The 14672-nt window shown below is 35.2% G+C and overlaps 2 protein-coding genes and 1 pseudogene across 2 annotated transcripts; 2 read left to right on the forward strand and 1 right to left on the reverse strand.

Moving 5' to 3' along the window:
• The first annotated feature begins 1652 nt into the window (after window positions 1-1652).
• LOC129891807 (G-type lectin S-receptor-like serine/threonine-protein kinase At4g27290) lies at window positions 1653-4184 on the forward strand. Its single transcript, XM_055967289.1, has 5 exons — window positions 1653-1785; window positions 2112-2254; window positions 2930-3099; window positions 3617-3767; window positions 3882-4184. Exons 1-5 carry the CDS (start codon window positions 1653-1655, stop codon window positions 4182-4184), a joined length of 900 nt encoding a protein of 299 aa, XP_055823264.1.
• Window positions 4185-4893: 709 nt separating this feature from the next.
• LOC129891808 (G-type lectin S-receptor-like serine/threonine-protein kinase At4g27290) lies at window positions 4894-8852 on the forward strand (annotated as a pseudogene).
• Window positions 8853-9412: 560 nt separating this feature from the next.
• On the reverse strand, window positions 9413-11667 carry LOC129892249 (uncharacterized). The gene is made up of 2 exons (XM_055967811.1): window positions 11514-11667; window positions 9413-10183 (listed from the first exon to the last, which is right to left on the reverse strand). The coding sequence occupies exons 1-2, from the start codon at window positions 11584-11586 to the stop codon at window positions 9579-9581; spliced, it is 678 nt and encodes a 225-aa protein (XP_055823786.1). The 5' UTR covers window positions 11587-11667; the 3' UTR covers window positions 9413-9578.
• Between the last annotated feature and the right edge of the window lie 3005 nt (window positions 11668-14672).

The following is a 14672-nucleotide window of genomic DNA, read 5'->3' on the forward strand; positions in this document are numbered from 1 at the left end:
CTTACACAACAAAGTAGCAACATTAAATTTAAACAATAAAAATGACAATTGCGTGTAGGGGTGCACATCATTTGGTTCAGTTCGATTTTATGTATTATCAGTTCGATTTATCGATTTATAAAATGCTAAATAGATAATCAAATCAATAAGATTTTTATTATCAATTTATGGTTAATCGATTTTTGATCCTTAATGGTTCATTTTTCGATTTAACCTATAAAAAAAATACTCATATAGTCATATATACACGATATTCATAAAATAGAAATAGTAAAAACAATAGAAGTGCAACATAAATTTCTACATTGATCACTTTTGTTTAAGACAAAATTGTTCGAATTTCTTCTAAACACTCGTGTATAAATTGCGAAAACAACATGAATTGTCTGTCTTTATCACAATCAAATCTAAAATTGAGAAGAGAGAAGGTAATACTAGTTTGTGCGGAAAAGAGAGAAGGTGTTGCAATAGAGAGGCAGAGAGACTAGTTTGTCTTGCCTACGACCGAAAAATAATACTTAAATTTTAAAAATATAATTGGTAAAATATTAAAGTGATCACTATTATAATTAGGAGTAAAATAGAAATTTTAATATAATCTGTCAGTTTAATCATTAATCAAAATCATAAAATCGTTAATCAAATCAATAATCCAATAATTTTTTTTACAAAACCATTTTAAAAATGTTAATTCAATACCGATAAATCAATAACATTTGTTTTATTTGATTTATCGATTAAATCGATTTGCACAACCCTAGCTGTATGATTACAAAATTGTATCATCCAACATCTATCTACTAATTCACACCCTAATCCATGTCTTTTTTTTTTGCTTCCATTTCTTTTTTCTTCTTCCTGGAAAGACAAGTAAATGACAACAAAAATTATAACAACAATATTGATCATCCCTAACCTCCTTCCCTGTATTCGTTCCCCACATATATGATTAGTTTGGTAGATGAATGGTTTTGTAAATTGATGGAATTAAAAGTAATTATTCATGGAAGGTAAAGCAACAAATAATTAAAGCTGCTTAAAAAGTATTTTCGGCAATTCAACTTTCAATTATGGAGCTTTTTACTTATAGCGCCCTGTCCTAGCGCCCAAATTTGAGTTGTAAATTTCTATCTTCTGAAGCTCTACATAAAATCTTTGTGTCTTCTTTATTGTATATTTCTTTATCATCTTAGTTATCATCATCGAGGGTACAATTTGTTACATTACGTCTAGCTACAATTATACATTGCATTTTCAATGGGGATATCAATATCCATAACAAGAATTTTAATCATGACAGATTAACTGAGTTGTCAAATTAAAAGATATATCAAGAGCATTGTCTATAAGAAAGTAATATCTAGGTAGCATACGAATATATCAAGAGCATTGTCTTCCATTTCTTTGAGTATTAAGTATTAACCAAACCAGTCAAGCTTAGGTGTGTTCAAATAGGACTCAGGTCAAGTGTCATCATATGCTACAGCTGCATTGATGCATGAACTGATCATAGGAGTCGGAAGGCAGACTTTCCATTCCCCAAACCCACTTCAGCTTTCTTGGTGTTCCGATAGGCGAGAGGTGTGAAGCCAGATCGTACTAAAGACAATGAAAAAAATTGGAAAATGATAGATTTCAAAAATTGCTCTTGTATGGCTTACTCAAATTCTGACATATGCGAGGGAGGAAGTGGATGCTTATTGTGGTTCAAGGATCTACCTGACATTCGGCAGGTACCTAAAGGAGGGCTAGATATCTACATTAGAGTGGCTGCTTCTGAATCAGGTTTGCTTGTTGCTATTTAGTGATTTTTAGTGGAGCCTAAAGATAGTACTCCCTCCGTTTCAATTTGTTTGTCTTATTTTCAAAAAGAATATCTCTTTCCTTCTTTTTTTGGCAACTCTTTAACTTCACCTTTCCATATGACATGTCTAAAACCACAAAATTAAGCGTTATTTTGGTATATTCCACGTATCAACAAAAGAACAATGGCCGACAGTGCTCCAAAGGTTTGCAGAACCTTTATAACACAGTCAATAACATAACCAACTTCCCACAGAGAGAGTGAAATTTATTAATCTATTTATCTATGTTGGAACGGATACTTGCAGATGATAGTCTGGAGCAATCGAATGGAAAGAAAGGAAAATCACTTATCTGGATTCTGGCGTCATCAGTTGGTGTAATTTTGGTAATCCTTAGCCTGCTGATCACTATAGAAGAAGGAAAAAGGCTTCAGAGCTCGAAAAGAAAGGTAAGCTGGATAAGTCCCTTTTTGCCCCGACATATAAGCAAATAGAGGAATTAGGAATAGAAACAGAAATTTAAATAATAGTGAAAAGAACTTTCATATCTAGTATTCACAATTTAAACAAATTCACTTCATTTGCTTTTGGAAGGAAGGTTGGGACACATTGGCAACTACAAGATAGATTTCAACCATGGCAATTGCGCTGAAGAATTTGAAATACTATTGTTTGATTTATCAACCATAGTAAAGGCTGCCAATAACTTTTCAATGGATAGAAAGATTGGAGAGGGGGGCTTTGGACCTGTTTACAAGGTATCAACACTTTACGCCTGTTTAAGAAATACACCACTTTATGCCCGAAAGATAATTCTACAAAGTATAGATGACAGAAAAAAATCTTTCCGGTCCTTCAGAGTAACGCTTCATCTTTAGATTCAGTGTAGAAGTTGTATGATAAAAGGCATAATGAAATGAATCTTTGCTTTGAGAAACCAAAGGAGACTAATACAATAGCTAAAGGAAGAAAGTGGGAATAGAGGGAATGTCCTTCTGGTGCATGAACTTGTGTTACAATAGCTTGATTTTTCGTCTTTTAATTGGACACATAACTGAATTTGTGTACTTTCTACATAAAAATAGGTAGTGAAACTACTAACATACGGAGATTGTGATGTTTAGGGCATACTTGAAGGACAGGAAATAGCTGTCAAGCGGTTTTCTAGAACTTCCACACAAGGAGAAAATGAGTTCAAGAACGAAGTTGTATATATTGCCAAACTTCAGCATAGGAATTTGGTGAAGATTCTTGGCTGCTTCATTGAAGGGGAAGAAAAAATATTGATCTATGAGTACTTGCCAAACGGGAGTCTTGATTCATTTATACTTGGTACTACTCTCCATCAAATAATGTGCAAATTATATACTAATTGTGTCACAGTGAATTCCTGCCCAGAGTAGTACTTCAGTGATCTTATTCCAAATAGTCTGTTAATGACCTAACAAACTATTGGCAGAGGACACACAAAGCAAGGTACTAGACTGGCCTAAGAGATTTCACATTATCAACAGTATAGCTCGGGGAGTTTGTATCTGCATCAAGATTCACAATTGAGAATAGTTCATAGAGACCTGAAAGCTAACACATTCTGCTAGAAAAGGATATGAATCCAAAGATATCAGACTTCGGCTTGGCAAAAATATGTGAAGAGGATGACATTGGAGCCAAGACAAACTGAGTCATTGGAACTAAGAACCTCTTATACTCTGTAGTATTTTGAACCTATGAAGAATCTTGAGATAGTTTAAGTTATCTTTTCCAGCATTAGCAACTCAAATTCTATTTTTTGCGGTACGTTTTATTTGCAGTGGGTACCTCTCACCAGAATATGCATTGCACGGGCTACACTCAGTAAAATCAGATGTATTTAGTTTTGGTATCTTAGTGCTGGAAATCGTGAGTGGGAAAAGTAATAGAAGATTCTCTCATCCAGACCATTGCCTTAACCTACTTGGACATGTAAGATTTTTCATTTGTTGTACTATATATATACGAACATATTTATCTACTAGTAACAAATATTTTACAAATCTAAGCTAGCTTGCCATGCTAATAAGCTTGTAAAATGTACAGGCATGGAAAATCTATAAAGAAGGTAGGTCGATAGAACTACTTGATGAACGCCTAAGTGATTCTTGTTCAACATCTGAGGTGGTACGATCAATATGTGTTGGTCTATTATGTGTCCAACAATGTCCTGAAGATCGTCCAAGTATGTCGTCTGTGGTTGTGATGTTAAACAATGAAGGTGTATTGCCACAGGCTAAACAGCCAGGCTTTTACATAGAAAGAAATTCAAATGAAGAGTTCTCTTCTAACCAATATGCAAATGTTACAGTGAGTGACACCCCAATCACAATATGGTATGCCAGGTAGTGAACAATTAGTTCGCTTGTTTGCAACACTCTTTTCTTAATTTTTTTTAGCAGTACCTGTGGCTAAGCTTGCAAAGTTCTCCCATCGGTATGTTTACACCGAATTCAATGCACACCAATTATATGTTGGCTTGTTACATCACTTTATGTTGTAATTCAGATATATAATGTTAATTCCAGAGTATTTAGTCAGTTGTAATTAAAGTTGATTAAGAACAAAAGATATTACTATATTTTTTCTTCATAACCAAGACATAATTTATGTGGTTCTTGTTGACTTCTTATAGAACATAGAATGTTAATTAGACTGCAGTTTTTTTGTGATAAATTTTAAAATCAAATATCAAACATTAAAGGGATGAAAGTGACTCAACTTCAGGAGAAAACACAAGTCAACAAGAAAACAAGTCAATTCTGCAGGCAGCCTACATAATTACTATCAACAGTTTAAGCTTGTATTTTTTATTACCATGCCAACTCTGTCAAAATTTAGAGAGGAAATTCCCTTTATTTTAGGGCAATGTACAGAGAACTCTTCCACAGTTAATAATTAATCATGGATTGCTCAACTACCAAAGACCAGGTCAATTTTCCACTGCTAATAATTGATGGGTAAGTGGTGCATGATTCAAAACTCGATAAATAATGGGTCTACCTTTTTCCACTTAATTAATTGGACACGTGACGTACATTTAACTCACACATCATGTGTTGTACTATTACCGTATGTATCTACTATAGTCATCAACTTATAACAATAAATAAAATATCTTGCACTTATGAATGAAATGACTCGAGTAGGACACCTTAAAAAATTGCACACTTTTTTGGATTCTTATGTTTAATTCGGGAGCATACAATTAGTTGGAGCCCGCCACTGTCCTGTAGCATATAAAATGTAGGTACCCCATCAAGTCAAAATGAATGAGATTGAAGTATTCAAAATCTATTCCTAATACAATATTCAAAGTATCTGTTTGATTTCGGAGGTTAATTACTCGAAAGGAGACGAAAAGGACCAGTCAAAAAATAGTTGTGGTAGAGAGAAATTGCATCTTATAACAGAAAGTTTCCTTCTTTATTTGGTTTGATTCTTCACAATTCCAAATTACCCAAAGGGACTAAACAATTTCCATGAAACGCTTTACCGGTTTCTATTTCTGTTCCTGCAGTACTATAGTGTCATTGCTCTTCATATTTTCCTCTGCTTTAGACACTATATCGGACAATAGTCCCATTAAAGATGGGCATACTATAGTTTCAGCTGGTGGAAACTTTGAGCTTGGATTTTTCAGCCCTGGAAATTCCAAGAATCTGTATATCGGTATATGGTACAAGAATTTACCTAAAGGCAGAGAAGTAGTGTGGGTTGCCAATAGAGTGAACCCACTGAATGACACTTCTGGCATATTAACGGTCAGTAGCAAACGGATTGTATTACTCAATGGAAACCAAGATGTGATTGGTCATCGAATTCATCTACAACGTTGATGAATCCAGTGGCTCAGCTTTTGGACACTGGAAATCTTGTGTTAAAAGATGCCAGTTTGGTAAGTCTAAAAGACTATGATTGGCAGAGTTTTGATTATCCAGGCAGTACTTTGTTACCTGGCATGAAAATAGGCCTCAATTTGGTCATTGGCCTGTGTTGGACTCTGTCGTCTTGGAAGAGCAGTGATGATCCTTCTCCAGGAGAATATGTAGATCGCCTCGACACCAGTGGTTATCCACAATTTTTTGTGTGGGAAGGTCCCGTAATTAAGTTTAGCTCACGAATATGGAATGGGCATTTATTTATTGGGAGGAGGAAGCACCACAACTAAAATCACAACTAAAGTTTGATATGATAATAAATAATGAAAATAAATTAGACACGAGAATTTTACGTGGAACCCCTCAAATAGATAGAGAGGGAAAACCACGAGGTAGAAGGATTTTACTATGATAATATGAGAGGGCAATGCTCTCAAGTATAAGGAGAAAACAACAATAAACATTTTTTCTTATAAAAGGAAGGAACAATTACTAAAAAGGACACTCAAGACTATGATATTTATCTCGGTGTATAACTCTCTTTGTGTTCTATTTATTTTGGTGTATAATTCTCTTTATATTCTTACTCTCCTTTTTACGAGACCCTCTATTTATAGAAGAATGAAAACGCGTAAAAGAATTTTACACTTTTTTTGTGTTTTATTTTTACGCGTAAAAGGAGGCTGCTGGCTGACAATAATTTTTCAAAAATTATTGCTGCCTATCCTGAGATATGTTAGGAGTACCTCAGACGCTGCAATGTGTTATGGAGGATCAGACTTTACTGTTAAAGGTTATGTTGATTCAGATTATGCAGGTGATCTTGATAAAAGCAAGTCCACCACAGGTTAAGTGTTTACTCTTGCTGGAGGAGCTGTAAGCTGGATTTCAAAACTGCAATCTATCGTGGCTACATCTACGATGAAAGAAGAATACGTAACAGCTACACAAGCTAGCAAAGAGGCAATATGGATGCAGATGTTACTGGAGGAGCTCGGGTACAAACAAGTGAAGGTTGCTCTGTTTTGTGACAGTCAGAGTACTTTGCATCTTGCAAAGAATCCAAAGAATTCGGCATTTCAATCAAGGACAAATCACATACGAGTTCAGTATCACTTTGTTCGTGAGAAGGTGGAAGAAGGCGGTGTGGATATTCAGAAAATTCACACTAATGACAACCTAACAGATATGTTTACGAAGCCGATCAACAGTAACAAGTTTATATGGTGTCGATCTTCTGTTGGCCTAGCAGAAACGTAACATAGCAGTAATTGGGTAGGAAAAATGGTGTGAAGACTTAATTGATTCTCAATTAAATCTTCAAGTGGGAGAATGCAAGATAGTCAAATACTACAAAATGTGTTTTGAACGCGTAGTTAAAAAGGGAACAAAACGCGTTTTGAACGCATAGTCAAAAAGGAAGGTGCAATACGCGAATTTTAATAATAATTTCTCATCTGATAATATCATTGGAGAGGGTGGTTTTGGATCTGTTTATCGGGTAACTAGAATCACTTTCTCTCTGTATCTTAGTCAAATATATGATGATCCTCTAGTGGCTTAGACTTTGCGTGGATTGTCTGTCAGGGAAAACTATCAACAGGACCAGAAATAGCAGTAAAGAAGCTCTCCAAACATTCCGTACAAGATCTTGAAGAGTTGAAGAATGAAGTTGTTTTGATTTCCAAACTTCAACATAGAAATCTAATTAGACTCTAGGCTGTTGTCTTGAAGGGGAAGAAAGGATGCTAATTTATTAATATATGCCAAACAATAGTTTGGACTTCTTCATCTTTGGTTCGATTCTCTTGACTCATTTCATCAAAGGGTACATCTTATCATATCAGCATTGTTCTGCTAACGCAAAATGAACTGACATTTCTGCAGATGAATGCAGGAAAAGACAACTTCCCTGGGAAAATCGCTTTCATATTGCAATGGGAATATCAAGGGGGATTCTTTATCTTCACCAGGACTCCAGATTAAGGATCATACATAGAGATCTAAAGACAGCAACATTTTACTGGACAGTGAATTGAATCCCAAAATTTCAGACTTTGGACTGGCTAGGATTATTGGTGGGGACCAAAATGAAGCAAGAACAAAGCGAGTAATAGGGACATAGTAAGTTCAATTAGCCAACTCATCAACACATTCATCTTTACCTTCATCAAATCATATAACATAGATTAAACATTATGTCTTTATGCAGTGGCTATATGTCTCCAGAATACGCAGTTGATGGGAAGTTTTCAGTGAAATCAGATGTCTTCAGTCTTGGTGTTCTTATACTAGAAATAGTCAGCGGAAGAAAGAACATAACATTTCGTCATCCAGATCACCATCACAGTCTTACAGGACTTGTAAGCAAGATACAAACAAACATTTGCTTTCGTCGTTTCATGCTACACTTGTATTTCCTACATATCATTGAAAACTATACTTGATTTTGCTATAGGCTTGATTATTATGGAATGAAGGAAAGGCCTTGGAACTAATCGATGATTGTTTGAAAGAATCGTTTGTGGAATCCCAAGTGTTAAGATGTGTTCATGTGACACTGTTATGTGTTCAACGACTAACAGTAGAAAGACCAACAATGTCATCAGTGGTTTTCATGTTGAGCCATGACGAAGTGGCATTACCTCAACCAAAGGAGCCAAGTTTCTTCATAGAGATTAGTATAGCTGAAACAGATGATTCAAATGAGAAAAGATGCATCAGTGACAATGTTTTGACATTAACAGTTCTTGAACCAAGACAGCAATGTCGGAACAAGAAATTTAAGAACCTTCTATTGTATAAGGTGATTCAACAGCATATACAATACAAAAAAATCTGTTCATCTCTATATGTACAGTAAAATATTTTGATGAAGGGGCTTCAATTGAACCCCCTCCAGACCATGCAGCTCCACCCCTAAAGATAGAGCATTGGATATATTCATTATTGGACGAGCATTTATTAGCATGCTTACACGAAACAATTGCGTATTTCTTTCTGATATTTGATCAAGTCAAGATTCAAGAGCCGGGACCATTGTGTCAAGTTGAGCAAATTGTCAGAACATGATAGAAAAGGACATATAAGCTGTTACACAGTATAATGACTCATAGTAGATCTGGAATGGCTAAATAATAAAATGCCTCTGACTTTGTTGAGCAATTATTTTTCTTCATGACTACATATCAACATCATGTCCTGGGGGAGTGTTTCTTTGCAATCACACTCATCACATCTTTTTCCACATTTCTATAGCCAAAACAATGCTTTTGAGTTTTGAACAAAGTAATGGTGTGTCATCGACAGTGACCCTAACCTTCCAAGCTGAAGAAATATGTAACTCGTACATAGTTTAATTAGTTAATTTAGTTGATATATATATATATATGTACATGGTTATCAGACAAAGAAATGAGGCTTAAGTTCTATTCAAATTTTATTTTCTTTGGCTAACTAGAAATAAAGAGGAGAAAAGAAAGATTATATAAACGGGACAGGACAATTTTTTTTGAAAAATGCCAAACAGGGTAGAGCAGGGAGGGTCAATATCTTAGAAGGTCGAGGCTTGTCCCACCTTACCCGCCCTATTGCTATCCCTACCTACTTCAAGGTAGGCCAGCTTCAACAAGAGGCCCATCAATCCAAGAATGCCTACCTTCCTGAAACTATGCAAAACTTTGCATTTGATTCTGATTTTGTACAGCATACAGATTTATATTCAGAGGTGGTTACAATATGTAGAACAAGGAATTCTCGAAAACACTCACCAAATAGTAATTCAAAAAAAAAAATGAAGTCATTACCAACACAAGAAAAAAAAGGCCGTTCAATCAAAGCCAAAAACAAATCCCTTGATGGTTTATACTCCTAAGATATAAAGCAGTGCAAAGGAAGCTCCTACACTGATTGTCCAGAGATATATGGTCTGAGACAAAGTATTAGCACCATTGCATTGGTCATTAGAACCACTGAAGCATCCAGGCCTACTTACCTTAGGCTCTCCTCCCCCTGTGGTAAAGCTGCTCTTTGGTTTTCCATTGCTGAATAGTACACACCAGAAATAGGGGCCACCACCATCGGAGCCACTCACAGCAGCACCAACCTCAGTGTGGTTCTTGCTATAGAGAATATCCAAACTTTTGCTATTTCTTATAAGAATATCGTTGAATGCTTCAGAAGGTTCAGCATACTTGGATTGGCATGCGAGAAATCTTCCAGTTATTTGAGCAAGCGATGACGCCTGCACACCACAATTAGGGGCAAAAGTTTCGGCGAATTCAGATTCAGCAGGTTTCTTGCCATCTGGCCCTCCAACTACTTTACAATCACCTCCGTATGCTTTTATATATTGCAGAGCCAAGCATGCCAAACCAGGGTTGCTGTATAAGGAGGATAATTTATTTGCAGTCCTGTTACTATTAAGGGCAGATACCAGCTGATCAGCTGGATTATCAGTTACCTTAGCTGTATTTTTTATCAAGAAAAATTATGCGTTAGAGGTTGATCATAAAGGCAACAATAGTGAATCAAGATCGAGAAGCTATCTGCTTGAAGGAATACGCATTGGAAATGAGAAGGGTAAATTACATCCAACCCAAGAGGCTCGAAACATATGTCAACATGCTTTTGGTAATTGGAAGTACAAGCAATTAAGTATCTAAGACTAACTAAAGGAAGAAGATCCAGAGAAGGAGAGTAAACATCATTTACGCTGCGAGCCTGAGACTATAATTCTAGCACACTCAGAGAAAGATTATCAACAACAACCATATTATCAGAAGAGTTATAAGAAGAAAAGGAGAAAGATACAAAATTAGGCTCCAATATATTAACCAAAGTCATAAACTAAAGCATCTTTAGCACTTCCATTAGTGGGTTAGAGTCCCACATTGGTTGGAGAATATACTCTCCTCATGAACTAGCTTTTGAGGTTGAGTTAGGCCACGGTGTCATTTAAATGATATCAGAGACAAGTCGTTAGAATGGATTAGAGTCTCAGATTGATTGGAGAATGGACTGGTGTCCGGATGTGAAAGGAGGGTTTTAGAGTAGGTTAGAGTCCTACATTGGTTGAAGAATGGACAGGTGGCCCTCGTGACTAGCTTTTGGGTTGAGTTAGGCCTAGGTATCATATTTTTACAAGTATCTTCTCATATTACCACAAATTACAAAAAGAAAAAAAGACCAATTTGAGCAGCTTCCCTAACTAACTACTCAAAACATTTCACAAAATCAAGGAACCAGCAAGAAGATTTGCAGCCTTGAATTTGCAGATTGACTAACTCCAAGGTTCTATTACTAAGATATATCTTTGATAATTGTACAAATAACCTATTGCAAATCCTTCCCGATACCTCCCAGGAAAATCTCGAATTTGGATCCCGAATAGCCAAAGCACAACTGTGCACACTACCACTTAATGTTATTGGGGGGTTACAACACACGGTGGGAAAATGATCAATATTGATCAGCAACCAGATAATATCATTTAACAAAGTCTAAAAAAGTAGATCTAGCTGTCCCAGAAACAATGCACTTAATATATTATCAACAGTCCTATTTGCATGAACTTAAAATCCTTCAATGCTAAAATTACTCAGCAATCAGCACATTATAGTTTATTCAATAAAATATACACCAGAATAAATTATTGATAAGTCTTAAAAATACTGTACAGTACTTTGTTAAAACTCAACCCTTAATTGGATCCAACAGTAACACAGTTTAAACTAGCAAAACACAGATTGGAAACATTTATTTAAAGATTAAAAAATAAAAAGAAAAGATTTCTTACTCTGAACTTTAGCAGCAGAAGCTGAGATGAAGAAAATGCATGGAAGAAGAAGAAGCCATTGAAGCATTGCCATTTCTGCACTGAAGATGTCGGTGGGGGTGGGTATACAGAGAAGCTAGCTGTTGAGCAGAGAGAGAAAAAAAAGTGTGTTTGTATGTCGACTTCGATCTGATGTTTTATAAAATCTGCCATCATACTTGAACTTAATTACTGTAATGCCACCAACCGAATTTTCATTTTCATTTTTCATATTCAACTGATAAAGAATTAAAAAATATTCGTAATGACTAAACTGCCCTTAATGAGTCGCTGTATGTTTTATCAAACAGTTTCCCTGCACTAGCTGAACTTCTGACAATTATGCTCACCAATAACAACTTTTCTATTTATTTTTTATTCATTTTCCACTGGTGGTTGATACCTCTTTCGATCCCGACTGATTCGGATTTACGCTGGCAAGTCATACTTTGGAGATAAACTATTTTTCATTAAAGGCAACTTCATTTTCAGGGCTCGATTTGAACTCTTTGATTAAGAATTACACCATAATCTTTGACGGTAGTTTTACCCTAAATAGGATTCTCTAAAGCTAATAGAAACAAAATTGATGCTCCTACATCCGTATCATAAGTAAGTGAGTGATTTGAAATTTGAGTTATTTCACGAAATGATACCTGTAGTTATTGAGCTTGTAAAGGTTACACCATTCTTTTGAGTCATCAGAATTGATATGTACCTTACTTCATTACAAATACTTCACATAGAATAGGGCTTATGTAGCATGTATAGCAAATATGTTGGATGAATATATTTCATTGTCCCCCAAAAAGTAATGATAGATACTTCTAACCGGTGTTTTAAAAAACGTTTTCGGGGCGAGTTCTGGGGTATATCAAAAATGCTTCGGGGCGCAAATTAAAGGCGTAGATTCATAGGGTGTAAGTCCTAAAATTTGGGGCGTAAGCCTCGGGCATAAAAACGTAAGTCCTGGGCATAAAAAACGCACGCCTCGAACGTTAATTTTTTTTTTTTTTGGGGGGGGGGGGGGGTTTAAATCCATTTTTGTCTTAAATCATATTTTTTATTATTGGTGTAATGATATTTATATATTATGTTATCATGTTTTTTCAGGTTATAGTGATTTATCCTAAAATGTATAAATAAACTCGTATAAAAAATAATATTGCTATAAATAATTTTTTGGATAATCTGTCTGAAATTGATAGGATGGATCTTTCATAGCACTGTGTTCTTGGGACAACTTTGTTCATTTTTTTACTCATTACTCTTACACTTTCTATCTTTCTTCTTCTTTAAAATATATAAACAATAATCACTGCAAATATTTATTGAGGGTGAGAAGAACTAGTAAATGTGAAGATGAATGATAATTTCATCTTAAAGATTATTTTGGCTACTATCATTTTTTTGTGTTGTTAGTTATTACCTTTCTCAAATTGTAATTATAAGGCTTTTTTTCTATATTATTAAGGCAGTATGGCTAAAGACCCCCCCCCCCCCCTCCGAACCTGAGATTTTTTATTCAGTGCACACCTACACTATAACCCATTTTAAATATTCCCCTGAACTCGTTTATTTAACTATCGCGTACCTCTGCAGCGTCCACATGGCATAAAAATTGAGTACAAACTCAATCAGGCGCGTTAGGGAGTAATATTTTTGCCACATCACAGGCTCCAATGGTAAAAACCATTAAAATGTCCAATTTTCTTTGTTTTTTTCTCCATTTTCAGAAAACTCTCTCTTCTCCACCATTTTTATTTATTCAACCATTTTTCTTTGCTTTTCTCATCCTTTTCAAATTTCTTAGAACCCACTTTCTTTCTTTTGCAATTGCTAAATTCATGAATTATAATAGGAGACTTGTTTGTTCATGTGGAAGTCCTCCAATTGTGAGAATTTCATCGACAAATGACAACCCCGAATGTAGATTCCTCGGTTGTAGGCACTATGGGGTATGTATTATTTATTTATTTTCTTTTTATTTTGTATTATGTATTTTTTTTAACTTTGATTTTATGTAATGCAGTCCTTATTTCGAACTCCTTGTAAGTTTTTCGATTGGTATGATCCGGAATTTCCCAACCAAGCGAATGTTGTGATTTTGGATCTGTTGAAGAAGACCAACAAACAACAAAAGCAATTGAAGTGTAGAAGGATGTTAAAACTGATTTTGTGTATTAGTTTGATATGTAATGTTATAATCTTCTTTCATATAGTGTAGTTGATTAGTGAAAATGTTATTAACGTATGACGGGGTGTGTGTGTGTGTTGGTGTCTATTCAATACATCTTTTTTCCCATTTTTCATAAAACTACAACTAAGTAGAATAGGTAATACTACATAAACATACAAAAATACAAAGAGGTAGTGATAATAACACATAGTAATAACATAAATAGTGGCATTCCATACATTTTTCCTGATCATGAAACACAACAACAACATAGTGCTTCATTGTTTCAACCAACAACCACTGTAATACTTAAAACGTCAATCACCAAAACACAAAAACAGTCACTAATTTAGGGTTTGGTTGAACAACCACAAGTACTAAATATACCAAAAGTACATTAACAACTACCAACCACACACATTAACTAAGAAGTTTTCTTTAAGGGAGATTTTCCCTTGGCTTGTGCCCTTGTCTGAATTCCAGCAGCACTTGATCTGGTTTGAACACGATGCATAACACTTCGAACTTGAAGTTCTCTTTGAGTATTTGCTTGTCTGCCTTTCCACTTCAGTCCCTTGCTGGGTTGATAACCAATATCACCTGTCATGTGTGCAGAACTTTGTACAGCAGTATTAACCCTCCTACTACTAGCCATTCCTTGCTGAAATATTAACAACTTAGTTATTTTTGAACTCACATTTGAAAATACAATATTCATAATATTATAAGAAACTTACATTAATATAAGTATATCCAGTATCAGAAACAAATACACCTTGTCCCACAACTCTTGGCCTCTTGTAACCACTTCCTGCACCTCTTCTTTTTGCCTTACAAGTATTGTTGCTACTTGCTCTTTCATATTGGACTCTCCTCTCTTGTTTCCAGTAGAGGACCGCTGTGACTAGAAACACCATAGAACAATACACTAAGTTAATAAGTAATGTAATTTGTAAAAGTCT

The sequence above is a fragment of the Solanum dulcamara genome, chromosome 6 (genome assembly GCF_947179165.1).
Source record: "Solanum dulcamara chromosome 6, daSolDulc1.2, whole genome shotgun sequence".
NCBI lineage: Eukaryota > Viridiplantae > Streptophyta > Magnoliopsida > Solanales > Solanaceae > Solanum > Solanum dulcamara.

Excerpts from the sequence above, each read along its gene's own strand:
- LOC129891807 (XM_055967289.1), top strand. The coding sequence starts at position 1,653 with ATGGCTTACTCAAATTCTGACATATGCGAGGGAGGAAGTGGATGCTTA. Across the intron at positions 1,786-2,111 it reads AGTGGCTGCTTCTGAATCAG|ATGATAGTCTGGAGCAATCG; the intron begins GTTTGCTTGTTG and ends GGATACTTGCAG. Across the intron at positions 3,100-3,616 it reads GAAAAAATATTGATCTATGA|TGGGTACCTCTCACCAGAAT; the intron begins GTACTTGCCAAA and ends TTTTATTTGCAG.
- LOC129892249 (XM_055967811.1), bottom strand. The coding sequence starts at position 11,586 with ATGGCAATGCTTCAATGGCTTCTTCTTCTTCCATGCATTTTCTTCATC. Across the intron at positions 10,184-11,513 it reads TTCTGCTGCTAAAGTTCAGA|CTAAGGTAACTGATAATCCA; the intron begins GTAAGAAATCTT and ends TAAAAAATACAG.